Raw genomic sequence first — 16,026 nt, forward strand, 5'->3', positions numbered from 1 at the left:
GCACTGCTTCCGGTTTAGTGGAGCAGGGTGCGATCGCTCCGCTGTCACCTTCCCTGACCCGGGGAGCCCTGTCGAAGGTCGTGCAGGGCTCCCCGCACTCCCGGGGGGCTGCAGGAGCCTCGGGCAAGTGCACCAAGCCCCAGCAGCCCCTCTGAGCGGCACGATCCTGGGGATTGTGCTGCTGCCTCCCCCCGCCCCCGCAAAGACTTACTGCGGGATTCAAACTCCCTGTGAGTTTGAAAACCGCAGACAAACTCCCTTAAGCTTTCCTGACCGGCAATAATATAGTTTTACTTCCTGGCTTGGAATTAAGCCCAGCTGTAGAACAGCAAATTGTACATGCCTATTACACCTCTCAAGTATTTGCTAATGGTAGATGACCTCTCTCAGCACAGATAGCTGTAATAAGGTAAAAAGAAAGGCATGAAATTTCCTGTTGAAAAAAATACTGTTTTAAATAAAAGTAAACAAGGCATAGGAAGACTGATATTTATGAATAAAACAAAATTTTTTTTTCCCAACATATTGTGACAAGGGCACCATTCTAACCCACTTTCCAGCACCGATATAAGGGTAATGCAACTCCGATGTAAGGGAACAAACATTCCCTTACCTTGAGGAGGTCTCCATGATTGCCCCCCAACTGCAGGATTGCAGCACATGCCCCACTAGCACAGCTATGCCAGTGCTGGAAAGTTGGTTAGGATTGTGTCCAAATACAGTCAAAGTTGCAATAGCAAACACTTAATGATCTGGAAAACTCTATTAACTGGCTCAGAGCGCAATCCTGGGCTTGGCACCGCAGCTTCGTGCCGCCATGCATTGTCGCAAATGTAACATAAGGCACATTTGTGAGCATAACCGCTGGGCTACTGCGTGTGCTAGCCCAGCACCAGCCGGCGCTGGGCTAGCGTTGGAATGGTGTGGGGCAGGCACCCAGCCTCTGCTGCTCGATGGTTTCACGGTAAGCAGGGGCGGGGAGGACGAAGAGAGGGTGGGTAGAAGGTGCTGCCTGTGGTTGCCCGAGGTGCACAGGATCCAGCAGCAGCCGTTCTTGGTACCACAGAAGCTGGGTGCCCCGGGCAGCTCAGGATTGGGCTGTAAGTGATCTCACCAGCCCCTACTATCTGTTTGTGTGCAATGCTGCTGGCAATTACAGAAAATTGACAATAAATATCCCAAGTGAAACTGACAGCTACAGCAATGGAGACACTCTCATATCTGGAAAAATATGATATGCAGCATCTCATCAGCTCTGGAGATGATGGATATTGCAACTTTTACCATGTATGTTACAATTTGGAGTACTAAAAGTACTATATAAATATAATGTATTATTATTAGTTATACGAGTAGTATATTATAGAGTGAGTTTGACACTTTTTTTTTTTTAAACTTTTGTGCCTTCTGTTCCTTCTGGCTAAAAGGTCTGCATGGTTTCAATTTCTTCACTTTTTTGGTCTCATTTTAAATCTCTCCATGTCTTGTGTCAGGACCTGCCTCCTTACTGTGATAAATACAAAGGGGGGGGGGGGAAGAGCCACATATGGTTACCGTACATATCATTCTTAAGAGCCACTTGTCCCCCTTGGCTTCATGGAGTGCAGCTTAACTGTGAGCTGTTCACAGATAGAAATGGCTTCTGTGAGGATAAAGACATTGAAGGATATGTTTGTAATGTTCATGTCATAGAAAAACTATGATTGTAGTAGCTCTCCCCGAAAGTGCTGCCACAATCATGAGTACCATACCAGAAATGTATCCATAGATCTGTTCTGAAATGATGCCTTTCCATCTGTGTGATCCTTATAACTTGGATTAGTTGCAGAGAGTTCCTGAACCCCACTGCTTCTGTGAACAAGTCCTGTTAATAAGAATGATTTCCTTGCTAAGAAGCAGAGGGTGCCACAGCAGCTGCACAAGGCTGGAGCCATTTGTTCTCTAGTGAACCTTCAAGGACCAACTCATATAATGGAATAGAAAAGCTTTACAAATCAAGAGATCTTTGAACTAAAAGTAGGTCACGTGTGGAACAAATCAAGTAAAAAGGACTGGATTTTCACATTTCAGCATGGAATTCCTGCCCCCACCCCTTGATTACTTGTGTGGGGTGCATTGTGCTTGCTTCCCCTGTTGAGGTATTTATTTATTCACATTTTTCATACTGCCCTTCTTCCAAAGAGCTCAGGGCGGTGTACACAGCTGCTCCCCTCCTTTTGTCCTCACAACAACCCTGTGAGGTAGGTGAGGCTGACAGAAAGTGACTGGCCCAAGGTCACCCAGGAAATTCATGACTGAGGGGGGATTTGAACCTGGATCCTTTGTGCTCCAGTAGCCTTTCCCATGGGTCCCATCCCCAAAGTTCCCAGCCTCATGCTGCATGTCTGATCATCTGAGCTGTAGTCTTTCTGGAAGTAACTGTAGTGTTGGGATTGGTGTGCGATGATTTGCTGTGTAGTAGTCTGTATCCTAAGCTCCATGATATGGAAGTGGGCTGAGTAAGGGGATTGCAGGATGTGAAAATTTTCTGCTGTTTTTCCTTTCTCTGTTGTTCCTTAGGGGGTTACTCCTACCTGTGCCAGCTCTGTCTTGGCATCACGTTTTCCTGCGTTGGAGGCATGCCCGTTGTTCGAAGGGGGTTACAATGTGGGGTTTGTTGACTCCTCTTCCTCTGTGTCATGCTCCTCCAACATCCCTCCTTCGTGCCCCAATCTCCTTCCTCTTTTGGCCTTTCCACCATCAGAGTTGCACTAGAGCCCAACTGAGATCGGAGCCATGACGGCACAGTGTTTTTCTGGCATTGCACTGGTGACCATGGCATATCTGTCCGTGGGTGGGGTGTTGTTGTGCCGGTGTACATGGAGATATGCTGGCGTAACTTGAGGATAGGATTCGGCCTTACAAAGCAGTAACCTGGTTCTTGTAAAATGTTTCTTCATATTTTTGTTGAGAGTATAATTTGGTCCACCTCCGCTACAGTATATATTAGTACGGCCAGAACCATGATTCTCATTACTTATTGCTGCTTCCACATCTGGTGAGCAGTTGGAGACCAGCAATTTCACTGCCAACCCTTAGTTTTCATTGACAACTGATGTTGATCCAGGGCATTAAAATTAATGAGCAAATGCTTGGAATTTCTCACCCACTGGGTTTCTGTTTCAGTTCCAAGCTCCATTGGCAAAAGTTAAGGAAAAGACAGCTCATGGGCATCTGCTCTACTTTGTGTTTTGCTGGAAAACAAATTGAATGATTCCTATTCCAAAGGATGATGACTGATATCTTACCTTGTCCCTCCTGACATTCTGAAAAGGGTGTATTTATTTGTGGACGAGAGCCAAACTTTCATATGGTGCTCACACTTGACTAATAGGATGCAAATGTAATGATGAAGGGCTGTAAGAAGTTAAATGCAAGAACTGCTGCAGAATGTATCTGCTGCTTCATTTGCCTTTTTGTCTCCTGCTGTGCTATAAACAAGAGTCCTATTGTGCATGACTCATAACTTGTCTGCAGGGACCCAAGTGGAACAGCTGAGGTGAATGTCATGTTGCCCATAGAACTTGGTTCAGTTCTTTTGAGGGCTCTTAACATTAATTGGTCTTCAATGCTAGCAAATCTATTAGGCTGCTTGCAGCATTCCACAATGCTGGACTCAAAAGATGAATAACTTATTTTCTTGTTATGCAACTTCCATTACTCAAAGGTTTTTCTGGATGGCAAAACCAGAATGGCAATACACTGCTCAGCAGCCGAGAGCCTGAGGGCCAAATCAAAAACTTCTAGGGGCGGCATCTGGCCCCCCGGGCCTTATGTTTGACACCCCTGGTCTAGATGGTTAAACAGTGGGCAGCCCAATCCTACCTTTGTGCTCTGATGCAGCTGCACCAGCAGATGAGTTTCAGGCCACAAAGGCCTCCTTAAAATAAGGGAACATTTGTTCTCTTGCCTCAGAGTAAGACCTTGCTGCCTGAATAGGTGTACTCAGACCTGTGCCAGCTATACAGCTAGCGCAAGTCCATTGACTCAGGAAGGTGGATCGAGACAAGGAAGGGGGATAGGTAGCGCTGCTACCGCCCCTTACCAGCCTCGAACTGCTTGCCTCCCTCCTAAGCCCTGTTCTCACTGCCACCTGCTGCTGGCTTCGGCAGCGGCCAGACTGCATGGGACGGCACAGAGGTGTAGCTAGGTTATTTGATACCCAGGGCCCATAAATTTTTGTCACCCCATACAACATAATTAATTAATTATATTATTTGACTTTTTTTAATTAATTAATTCACATTTTTATACCACCCTTCCTCTAAGCAGCTCAGGGTGGTGTACATGGTTCCTCCCCTTATTTTGTCCTCACAACAACCCTGCGAGGTAGGTGAGACAGCGATAGTATAGTCATGACATGAAATAATAATCATGGCCAGAAAATAAATGCAGTGAATATTTCCCCACAAGCAATGGATGAAATTCTGCATCACATGGTATATAACATGATCGTATTATTCCTAAAAGCCACAATTTCAAGAATTTTGGTCACTAGGATGTCACCCCCCCCCCCCCAGGATGTCTCATTGGCCTATTTTGAGTTAAGACCATGGTTCTCAAACTTTTAACACTGGGACCCACTTTTTAGAATGACAATCTGTCCAGGATCCTCCGGAAGTGGTGTCATGGCTGGAAGTGACATCATCAAGCAAAATAAAATTAATAATTATAAATAAATTAAAGAAAAACAGATAATTAAATAAGGGGAATCCAATCGTTTCACCAAGTGAATTTCTTCTGTAGCCTGCCTGCAATAACACCCCCCCCCCCACACACACACAAAATCAGTGAGATTTTCAGCCCTCCCCAATGCCCACCTCACCAGCTCAAGCCTCTGTTTTATTCTTTGGGGGGGGGGGTGCTGCCTTCTGGAGCATTTGTTGAGCTCCACTTTCATCAGATTGGGACCATGCAGCCAGCCTTGCATTCCCCTTTGCCTGACTTGACTAGCAGCCAAGGCACATTTGCTTACTCATGAGTAAATGTGACCAAGTGACTTACTTTTGAATTCAGCTTTCCATAGGGCTGAACACATCCATCTGCTTGGAGGGAGGGACTTCCTTCTTGGGTGTTTTTTTGGGGAAGCTTTAATTGGATAGGAACCATTCTGCTGTCGTTGGATTCCTCTCAGCCTGCCCTTTCCAATGGACTACTCGCAAGTAAAAGCACAATATGGCTCGGTTTCTCTTTCCATAGGGCTCCATGCATTTTTGTTTCCAGTTTTTTGGCTATAACTTTTGATGGAAAGGAGATAATTTCCTCTGGTTTTTTACAATTCCTGAATTTCATTCAGTTGGAAATTCCGCATCCAACGGTATATAGCATGATGGGGTTACTTGTAACCTCTGCGCTGTTAGCAATGTTGAGTAATTTGTAGTGTCACCCCCCCCAAGGCTGGTACCTGGGGCAGACTGCCCCCCTGCCCCTCACTAGCTATGCCACTGGGACAGCATGTAACGCTTTGCAACATCTGTAAAGGGTCCTGCACTGCAGGAACTAGAGTTGCTGCAGTGTAAAGCCCTATTCAGATTGGGCTGAAAAAGGCATTCTTCGTACACCACACAATTTATTTATGGAAATCATTGCCACAAGATGTGGTGGTGGCCACATGCCTGACTGGCTTTAAAAAGAGGTTGAACAAAACCATGGAGAACAGATCTATCAATGACTGCTAGTCATGATATTTATATGCACATCCTTCAGGTTCAGTGGTGAAATATCTCTGAATACAAACTGCAGGAGCACAGAGGGCAGAGTGGGGCATGTCTTTCTCGAGGATTTTCTCAAGGCAGTTGGTGAGCCACTGTGGGAAATAGGATGCTGCCGAGCCTTTGGTCTGATCTTTCCTATGTAAATGGAAGATCCCAGTGAATATAGCTAACACTGTACTATTTGCATGTACCATTAAAAATTCATTTATCCCTGCATCTCATGTGGACATTTCCATTTACCAGATACGCTTTATGTATCTCTCATATAAACTCTGAGTTTACGAACAACCGTTGATTCTGCACGCTCTCTGGCTTTAATTTGCCTGATCTCAGGATGATTCGTGTGTTTTGGTTACACATCATAAAGCGAACCTGTATTTTGTTTGCATTAAAATAGTGAAGCCAAGATGCAACTGTTGGATATGTTGTGCTTGTTCTGTAATATTCTTAGCAGAAATTCTGTGCACGTTCGTTTGAACAGATGTTCCATCAAAAACAGTAGGATATTAGCTTCATGGAGAATTATGCTTAGAAATAATCAGATCGGATAAACATAGTCCTTATCTTTTGATAAGATAATCATCACCATATCCACAGCCAATCCTGGCTCCTATGCCACTTGGGGCCAGGCCTGCATGGTCGCCCCCTGTTGAGTGCAGTCCCCCTGCCATTCCAGGGCCTTTGGAGGCCTCCAGAGGGCCTTTAAACACCACTTCCAGTTCTTGACTGAAAACTGGGGTTCTTTAAGGCCTTCCAGAAGGGCTTCAGAAGGTGGTTTCCCCAGATTTCTGAAGGGACCTGGATGGAGGCTAGGAGGCGGCGGTGGAGATGAAGGTGGTACTGCTTCTGGAGCCATTTGCCCCCCTTGAAACACCACTGACCATATCTATGTTTGTAGCATGAGGTCTAACACACACACAGCAGTTAACATTGCCAAATAAATAAATGGTTCCCTGTCCTCAAAAGGCTTACAATCTAAAAAAGATGCAGAAGAGACACCAACAATAACCACTAGAGAAGATGCCATGCTGCTTACTCATGCAGTATCAAAAAATGCTTTGTGGTGCTTTTATGACACCCAGCGCCAGTGCAGCAACCACTGCACCATCACAACTCTTTAACAGAATTGAGTTCTTAATTGCTGCTATGTTGGTACCACAGAAAGCATACACTGAATTCAGTATCTGTTTGTAAAACAGAATGCAGGGCAGAAGTGAAACAGAACATGATTTATAAGAATTCAGATGAAACCCTCAGATTTTATTTTATTTCCTAATATAAAAACATAGCTTTCATGTAGAAACAAACTTGAAGTGTCATGTTGGAGACAGTGAGGAGGCTAAGTAGCATTAATTCATTTTTTTAACTGAATTCATAGGACCAAAAACAGCAACAACAAAGCCCTGCCAGGTCAATCGGTTTTAAGTTGATTTCAGTGGCACCTTTCCCCATTAGTATCGATAGAACTTGAAACTACTTAGCATTGTCTTGCTTGCAGCTTGTCAGCAAAAAAAAAAGTCTATGACATCAAGCTATTGAAGCTTTTTTTGGTATTCACCACATGGGTTTATTTATTTATTTATTTATTTTTTAAAGAGGACTGGATCTCCTGCCCTAGAGTGGTACAAGCTTATCTCTGGGATGATTTGAGGCCTTTTTGTTACACTTGGAACACTTTTCTCCACATGGGGCATCTTCCCCACAAAATCTGAAGGAGTACAGTCATGTGAGTACTGATCAGTTTCTGCACATTTTAAAAAGATACCTATTTATTTCCCAAATGTGCAGTTGAAGCTTTGTCTGGGTCACATTTCCCAGTACTTCCTTGATTCTTGTTTTTTTAACTACTAGTTCTAGTATGCCATCTTGTTACTATTATATGTAACAGTACAGTACTGCCTGGGAGCCCAAGCCTGAGCTCTTTAGTAACAGTGGTACAATCATAACACCGGAGCTGGGTGTTGCAAATGTGCCATAAGGCATGCCTGTGACACCTGTGCTGAGTCAATGCCGGTGTCAGCTGAGCACCACGTCGGTGCTGAGCCCAATGCCATCACCTGGACATCACCTGGACACCACCTGGAGCTAGGTAAGAACTCTGGGCAGTGGTGAGGACCTCGTGGATGGAGGGGAGGAACTGGGGTAGAAGAAGGACAGTACCAGTAGAGCTCTGCTCCGCCGGATCCTGAACTCCGGGTTGGGCCAGAAGTTCTGACATAGAGTCTCTCAAGTCTGCACTGGCAAAATAGTTGGTGCAGGCTTGAGAAGTCCCATTGTGAGGCTTAAAGCTTTTCCTTGTGGAAGGGGACAAAAGCCCTAGGATAGGGGTGCTCAATAGGTGGATCGCGATCTACCGGTAGATTGCGAGGCAAAATGAGTAGATCGCGGAGCCCTGTCTCTCCAAACTGTTAATATGTCAGTTTCATCTAGTGACTAGACATATTTAGCTGACACTAAACTGACACTGAAACTGACACTTTAGCTGCTCTTCAGGCATGCAGCAACAAAACTGACGAAACTGACTAGACTCCAGCAGGGGCTCCATTCATTAAAGGGGGTGTCTGTCAGACGCTTCCTTCCCCCCTGGTAGATCTCCGGGCCTTGCTGGGTTTCAAAGTAGCTCTCGAGCCAAAAAAGTGTGAGCACCCCTGCCCTAGGAGATCTCTGGCAGCTGCCGCGGGGCCACAGGACACACTGGTAGTTGCTTTGGCGCCACTGTACCTGGCAACACCACTGCTTTTAGGATTGGACTGTAAGAGTCATCAGTACAATAAAATTTTATACACATGGTGTTTTCTTTGCTATATGTTTCAAAGATATTTTTGTTTCCTTCTGGATACTACATTAAATTGACATAAACCTAGAATTTGTGTCAGTGACCTCAAATAAACAAAGGCCTTGCTCCAAATTAAGTAACTAGAAAAGGTCCAGCTGTTTTTCCAGGGTTTTGTAGTAAAGCCAAGAATGAAAATGGAAACAATTTGATGATATAATGGCAAATATTCTTGATCATGAATTACCTGGGTCAACAAGAAAAGCAGCTTAGGCAAAACAAAACAAAACACCTCAAATAAGACCGAAATGGTCAAACAAGATCTAAATTTGTTTTGAGTTTTCTTGTATTAATATGTTCCACACCCTTGGGGTGAATCTTTTTATTTTGTAAAAATAAAAAAAAATGTTTGATTTATAAAAATAAAAATATTTGTTAGTATTTTTATTAGTTATTATATTAGTTTTATTAGTTATTAGTATTTTTATCAGTTAGTAAAAATAAAAATAAATGATATTGTTAGTAAAAATAAAAATAACTGTTAGGAGCAAGAGTTGGTGAAGGAAGTAAGGACCCAATCCTGAACGGTGCGCACTGGCTTACTGTGAGTGCTGGTGGTAGCCCAGTGCTGGCTGGTGCTGGGCTACCACCAGTGGCCACCAGAGCTCTGCTGCTCAGCGGTTGTGCGGACCACCAAGCAGTGGAGAAGTAAGTGCAGGCATGGGGGAAGACAGGAATGAGGTGTTCCAGGGAGGAGGGAGGCAGGGAGAGGACAGGAAAGAGGCCTGCCGGGGGAGGGAAGGAGGTGGGACCGGTGGAGCAAATCTCCATTGGATCCAGAGCCTCCGTGTTAGGCTCACCGCCCAACATGGAGTTTCTTAATTCACCACCGACCTTTGGGTCCCCTTCTCCCAAGGAGCCACGGCAGCTTCCCAGAATGGCGACAACCATTTTCGGTGCCGCTGCAGCCCTGCGCGCCAGGCAACTCAGGATTGGGCTGTAAAGCATTAGTCAGCAGAGTTACATTGGCTTCTGAAGAAGCCTGCCAACAGATGGTGGGTGAAACATAAAGGTAGTACTTGTTTTTAATAACTGTTATTGTTTCAATAACAGTTTATTTTATAAAAATACTTGTATACATTTTGTTAAAAGGATAAAAGATGTGTTCTGCTACCTTTTGGGGTTTGACTGGTGGTGACACACAGAATTGCATTTCTCTATAATAACTCTTAGTATGTGGCAGTACCTGCTTCCTGCAGTGCAGTTGGTTTTTATCTCTGTCTCTGTTTCAGTGCAGGCTTAAAATTTGGCTTCAGCAGCTCACCTCTGATTTCCCCTAATTATGATTTCCTCTGATTGTTTTCTCACTTTCTGTGTCTGTTTTCTTGCTACCGGTTTTACCTTTTATTGTTTTTTTTCTGTTGTTTTAACTGATTATTGTAAACCACCTTGAGTCTCTTGTGGGTTAGATTTTTTGTCTTAAAAAAAATACATGAAAATTAAAAATACTTTGTAACAGCTGACAGTTGTGCAGCACAACACTCTTGTGTTTTCTGCAAGATGATAGCAAAAATAATAGAGGAAAGTGTATCCAACTATGGATAAAATGTACTGGGGGTATACACTGCTTGACTGTATAGAAAAGCTATAATCTTTACATGAAAAAGCAAGAACACAGAGCACTAATAAGGTACAATTACCGCTGTTTGTATCAGAGGGGAGCTAGAATCTTAGATGGTTCCTGCTGTTTGGATGGAAGGAAAGGGCACACGCACCCAGGAGGTGGGGGACCTCAATCCTTATCCACATAGGGTTTTATAAAATTGAATATAGCTCTGGAAATAAGTAGGAATGAGATTTCCTCAGTTCTGTGTAGTCGTTGTTCTTCTACTCTTGAATTTTGATGAGACTGGCAGATTTTGGAATGTTGGCAAATGCAGTAATGGACCTGCCCCCATGGTGCCCGGAGGCAACATACCACCCCCCCATCATGCTGCCCCCCCAGGGGATACTTACCCAGGCATAACAGAGCCTTGTGTGACGCTCCATAGCACATGAAAAGCCTTCTGAGGCTTCCGGCATGATCTTAAAGAGTTCTAGTTTTCCAATGAAACCGGAAGTACAATAAGATTGTGCTAGAAGCCTCAGAAGGCTTTTTGCATGCTGCGGAGCATCACGTGGAGCTTCATCTGCCCGCGGAATGGCTCCAATGGGCAAGTGGTGCGGAGGTGGCAGTGGAGGGGGTGTGACAGTCCTGGGGCTTTTGCCCCCCTGCTCCCCCGGCCCACCACTGGGCAAATGGACAGTTAGCATGGGCCTTCACAATCATTTTAAAACAAAAAATACTTCTCCATTTGTGCTCTTATAGGGAGTTTATTTTTTTAAAAAGTGAAATACTTTTAAAAATGTAAACGCTATTCCTGGATTTTAAAAGTGTAAAAATATTTAACAGCATATGAAAATGTTTTACTTGCATAATATGAAAATTAAAATGATTTTAGAAAATGAAAATAAATTTTCATTAAAACATCTTTAATGCCTCACAAAATTCTAGAAATGTACCTCTGAAAAATCTACAGATGCAAATTATCTGAGTTCTCATCTAGTAAACCAATCTGGTAAAAGTAGATCCTCAGAATCTCTGGGGCAGGGAGGGATTGTGGCAACTATAGATTCTGTAAGAATCTTGGAAATAACATTGCTTCTAATGCCAATGATAAAGATATGGGCAGCCCAATCCGACCTAATTCTCCTAGTGTTGATGCAACAGTGCCAACAGGGTGCCCACTGAATCCTACAAGGGAGTTTGGGTTCTGGAGTCTTTTGAGGAAAGGGAACATTTGTTCCCCTGCCCAGGGCCAAGCCTCCACTGCCCTGATGGGTCTACTTTACTAGGCACCAGCAAAAAAGCTGATGCAAGTATGAGTGAACTTGGGTCAGGGGAATGAAGCCAAAAAAGGGGATAGGATATCAGCAGTTCTCCCACTGCTGAAACCACCCCTTTTCTGGTTTCAACCCACTACCCTTCTATTGTGATACATTGCACTACCTGTCTCAGATATTCCACATCCACTCTGCTAATTCTATATGTTGCCTTTTATTAGGAAAGACAAGAACAAAAGACAAGTACCGTGTTGTGTATACAGACCATCAGCGCTTGGAATTGGAGAAGGAGTTTCACTACAGCCGCTACATCACCATCCGACGGAAAGCAGAGCTGGCTGCAACATTAGGACTCACTGAGCGACAGGTTGGTGCTGCAGGGTCTTCATGATTAACAGAGCAGCATGATCACAAACCATCACGTTTCTGAAAACATTAGTACAGGGGGAACGCAGGCAGAAATGCTAGTGTAAAATGAAAGGTTTGCTTGCTTATACACATTTATTTCGGAGGAAGCCCAATTGAACACAGTGGGAGTTTCTGTAAATGTGCATAAGATCAAGCTGTTAGGACAGATAGCGACACAATTGTCTTTTGTACTGATGGATCTTCCAATGAACCAAAGAATTGAAGATAGAAGCAAGAAAAAAGTGGGCAGGTGATGAGTGCTTTATAGCATTACTTGCCTGGATTTCTGGTAGGTCTCAATAACAAGCAGGATTTCTTCTAAGGTCTTATATGGAATCATAATCTGACATGGGCAAAAGGAACTGTAGGACAGCATTGTGCTTGAATAGGTAGTTTAAAGAAAAGGTGGAGATTGGGAGAAAGGAACCAACTTAATGAATTCTAACAATTTCTATATCACTTTCACCTTTGTTCTGTCTCCTTTCTCTTGAATCTTGCATGCTCAATTCCAATCCTCCTTCTCACACTTCTCTTTTTTGGGGCCACTCTTGTGTGCGCACGTGCGTGCCTGTCTTCCTTTTCTTTTGCTTGGTCTCTTCCACCTTCTACAACTTGTCTTTACAGGTAAAAATCTGGTTCCAGAATCGAAGAGCCAAGGAGAGGAAGGTGAACAAGAAGAAAATGCAACAGCAAACACAACCTGCCAGTACCACCACACCCACCCCACCTGCAGTTGTCACCCCTGGTCCAATTGGAGGCATCTGCAGCAGTACCACCAATCTGATCTCCTCATCACCACTGACTATCAAGGAAGAATACATGCCTTAAGTCCTGCCCTTCTACGTGATCCACAAATAAACTTACGCAGAAACATGTGGATTAACCAGGAGTATCAAACTGGCTGGCAGACTCTAGGGAGTAACACAGTGAACTAATGAAGCCACTTCCTGTACAGCCAGTGGGTATTTTGTACAGTACCATTGGACAGGTTTCATAAACTCGTTCCTAGGTATAAAAGCTTAGTTATTATTATTTTACTGCAAGGAAGGATTTGTTGCCGTCTGAAAATATTTAAAGGGGGAATATGCAAACATGAATGCTTGAGGGAAAAGAAGCAGAGAACCAGGGTACTTTGGAAGTGTTTCAGAATCATTTGCCAGTATCTGACTTTGGCCACTACCAGCCCTCAGGCCTCCCTCCACCTTTCCCTCCACCTGAATACATACTGTTGCCATGTCATTCATTGCCCCTCCTCTCCTTCCAGTGGGTCTGGAAGGAAAGAAGGGACAGAATGCATACTGCACCAGACAATGGAAAAAGAGGAAAAGGAGGTGGAAGAGAAACTGCAGCAGCCTGGCCATTCACTTGCCTACCCCTCCTACCACCTAGCTCTCGAAGGAAGGTTACATGTTGCAGGCTGAGCTTGAGGTTGGGTTCCAGCTCTTGACAAGTTGAAAACCACCGGAAAATGGTCTGACATGAGTAGGTACAGGCTTAGAAAAAGAAGTCAAGAGGCAAAAATAAAGAAACAAAATCCCTGTCTGAGTTAATTGGTAATCCAACTAAAGACATAATATGGAGAATTGAGACAAATATGAGCCTGCAAGTTGCTGGGGACCTGATTTCTGTTGTCTCACCTACCAGGAACTGAACTAGACCACCACTAGAGCTTAATAAAATAAACATTTCTATGCTTCTGCTCTAACATGCTGTTAAAATACACACACATAAGAAAAAGTAACACACAACTTCAGCAACAGCATTTAAACCATGATATACTGACTGCCCAATCCTGTGCCCCCACCACATTATAGTAGCCACACCAACAGAGGTTGCATTGCATGCTATGGTGGGAAGCTTCAGACAGCCTGCAGGAGGTAAGTAAACTACTTAACCTGTGGTAGGCTGCTCAATCACCTATGGCTCTCCTTGGACCTATGCCAGTCATTTTGCCGGTCCTCAATGCCAACTGGCCTGGATTGGGATATGGTGGAGGAGGCCCTCTCCCAGGTCCAATCCACCCTCATTCCGTCCTCCCCCTCCCAGAAACACCACTTCTGATCCACCCACTCTCCACCCTCTCCCAGTCCCTCTACTGCTTGGTGCCTTACTTTTCTGCACAGGCGGCCATCAGGCTGGATGCAGCACTGGTGGGGCTTTGCAGGCCACTCCACCAACACTGTTTACTTGCCAGGTGTCGCAGACTGCTTTACGGCACTTTTGTGACACTTTCTGCTGACACAGGGACTGCTCGAGCTCCATGTTAGGATTGTGCTCTGAACTAGATTAGAGCAGTGTTTCTCACACATTTAGCACCGGGACCCACTTTTTAGAATGATAATCTCTCAGGACCCACCGGAAGTGACATCATCAAGTAGGGCAATTTTTAACAATCCTAGGCTGCAATGCTACCCACACTTACCCAGGAGTAAGTTCCATTTATTATCATTGTTAAAAGGATATACATAGTAGCTTGTTAAAAGTACAAATCTGTAACATTTCCTCAAATGCAGTCACATACCATGGTAGCATCAAGTCTAATATTAAAAATAAAATATTGAAATTAATGGAGACCCACCCAAAATTGGCTCGCAACCCACCTAGTGGGTTCCGACCCACAGTTTGAGAAACACTGGATTAGAGTAAAACAGGAAGCTATAGAAGGCAATAGGCCAGCTATAGCTGACTGGGCAAGAAACTGAAGGAGGCTGAGTTTGTAATCCTGTGCATATTTGCCTGATAGGAACCAAGTGGGTTCTGAATAACATGCATAGGATTTCCCTTCACCAGGCTTATATCAGTGGAGCAGCTACTAGTAAATGGAAAGAAATGAGAAGGGACTCTCGAACGCGTATGTCCTTGTTGACTGCACAAATGATGTTCTCATAGCAGGGAAATATCTGTTTTTGCCTCTTTGGCACCCCTTGACTTGCTACAAACTTCATCTGTTTTCCTTATCTCTCCTTGTGAATATAATGACTACTCTCAAACTATATCTTGGAGTAAGATGCCATCTTGTAATCTAGAAGGCAAGAGAGAAGGTTGGGGGAGATAGAGATGAAGCTATTGTCTCCGTGATGAAGACCTTGGACAACTGTTGGGTCAAACCTATATTCTTTCAGCCCCCACCTCTGCTGTATATTTGGCTTTGAACTAATAGTTCTTCCCACCTTATAATAAGATACGAAGATATCGGTAGTACTTAGTGGCAAAAACACTGATGTTTATATTTCTTCATTATTACAACTCAGGATAAGAGTTTTTGTATAGAAAAGATTTTAAAGCCTCTTTAAAAATAAAAATTATGTTTTAGATATTTGTTATTGTTCCATCCTTTCCTACAATATGGTAAGTTTTATGAATTTTTCAGTTTGAATTTGAGGGTAAGGGACCTACAGAATGCTTGGTCTGGAGAGTAGCTATTGTGATTTGCAACTGGGTGGAGGCAGAATATGTAATTGGTCTGGACCAGTGAATTGCCTTGCTTGGTATATGCTTGAGTTTTTAAACATGATCGGAGTATTGGCCAAATCTGCTGCCATCATCACCTATTTCAGTATCAGGAGCAGCCCTATTAAAGACTTGCTTAGCCTTTTCTCATGGTCTTATAAGACGGTTTTTGAATTGACATTCAAAATCCCTCCTTCCACCATATCTGCTTCCATTTCTAGGACATTGTGCTTTACGTCATGATGCATGGTCTTAGTCACAATGTCTGATTCAGTTAATGATGAGGTTAGTGGGTCACAACCCACAGTTTGAGAAATGCTGGGTTAGGGGGTTGATGAGCCTCAAGGAGTCTTCTTAGCCAGCTCACTAAATCTGTGTCACATCTTCTGATATTATGTTGATTCAAGTGTCATTGTTTTCAAATCTCAAAGTGTTGTCACTCTGTGTGACATGTTTTATAGCACCACTGCACTCCTTCTTTTCTCCCTCCAGCAGGCTGTGGTCTAAAGTGGTCCCTTTGGGTCATTACAGGGTCATGGTGGACCTTTTCACCCCCTCAATCACTAAGGGCACAATCCAAACCTGTGCTGGAGCAGGCAAGCCAGGAGGCTTGCGCTGCATGCAACGCAGGTTCGTTGGCTGCAGCTGCTCAGCCAGAGGCAAGCGGAAGCTCTTCCCCTTACCCCTGGGTAAGGGCTGCTTGCCCCAATGGGTCTCCTCAGACCTTCGCCACCTCTGGAGGTGGCGCAAGTCCGAGGA

The 16,026-nt window shown here is 44.1% G+C and overlaps 1 protein-coding gene across 1 annotated transcript in view; it reads left to right on the top strand.

Annotated features, from left to right (window-relative positions):
- CDX1 (caudal type homeobox 1) overlaps positions 1 to 12,645 on the top strand; it is a 40,802-nt gene extending 28,157 nt beyond the window's left edge. The window contains exons 2-3 of the mRNA XM_066616986.1: positions 11,631 to 11,776; positions 12,442 to 12,645. Coding sequence (XP_066473083.1) covers positions 11,631 to 11,776; positions 12,442 to 12,645 — 350 coding nt within the window. The remainder of the gene's footprint in view (positions 1 to 11,630; positions 11,777 to 12,441) is intronic.
- Positions 12,646 to 16,026: the final 3,381 nt, after the last annotated feature.

This window comes from Tiliqua scincoides, chromosome 2 (assembly GCF_035046505.1).
Source record: "Tiliqua scincoides isolate rTilSci1 chromosome 2, rTilSci1.hap2, whole genome shotgun sequence".
Lineage (NCBI taxonomy): Eukaryota > Metazoa > Chordata > Lepidosauria > Squamata > Scincidae > Tiliqua > Tiliqua scincoides.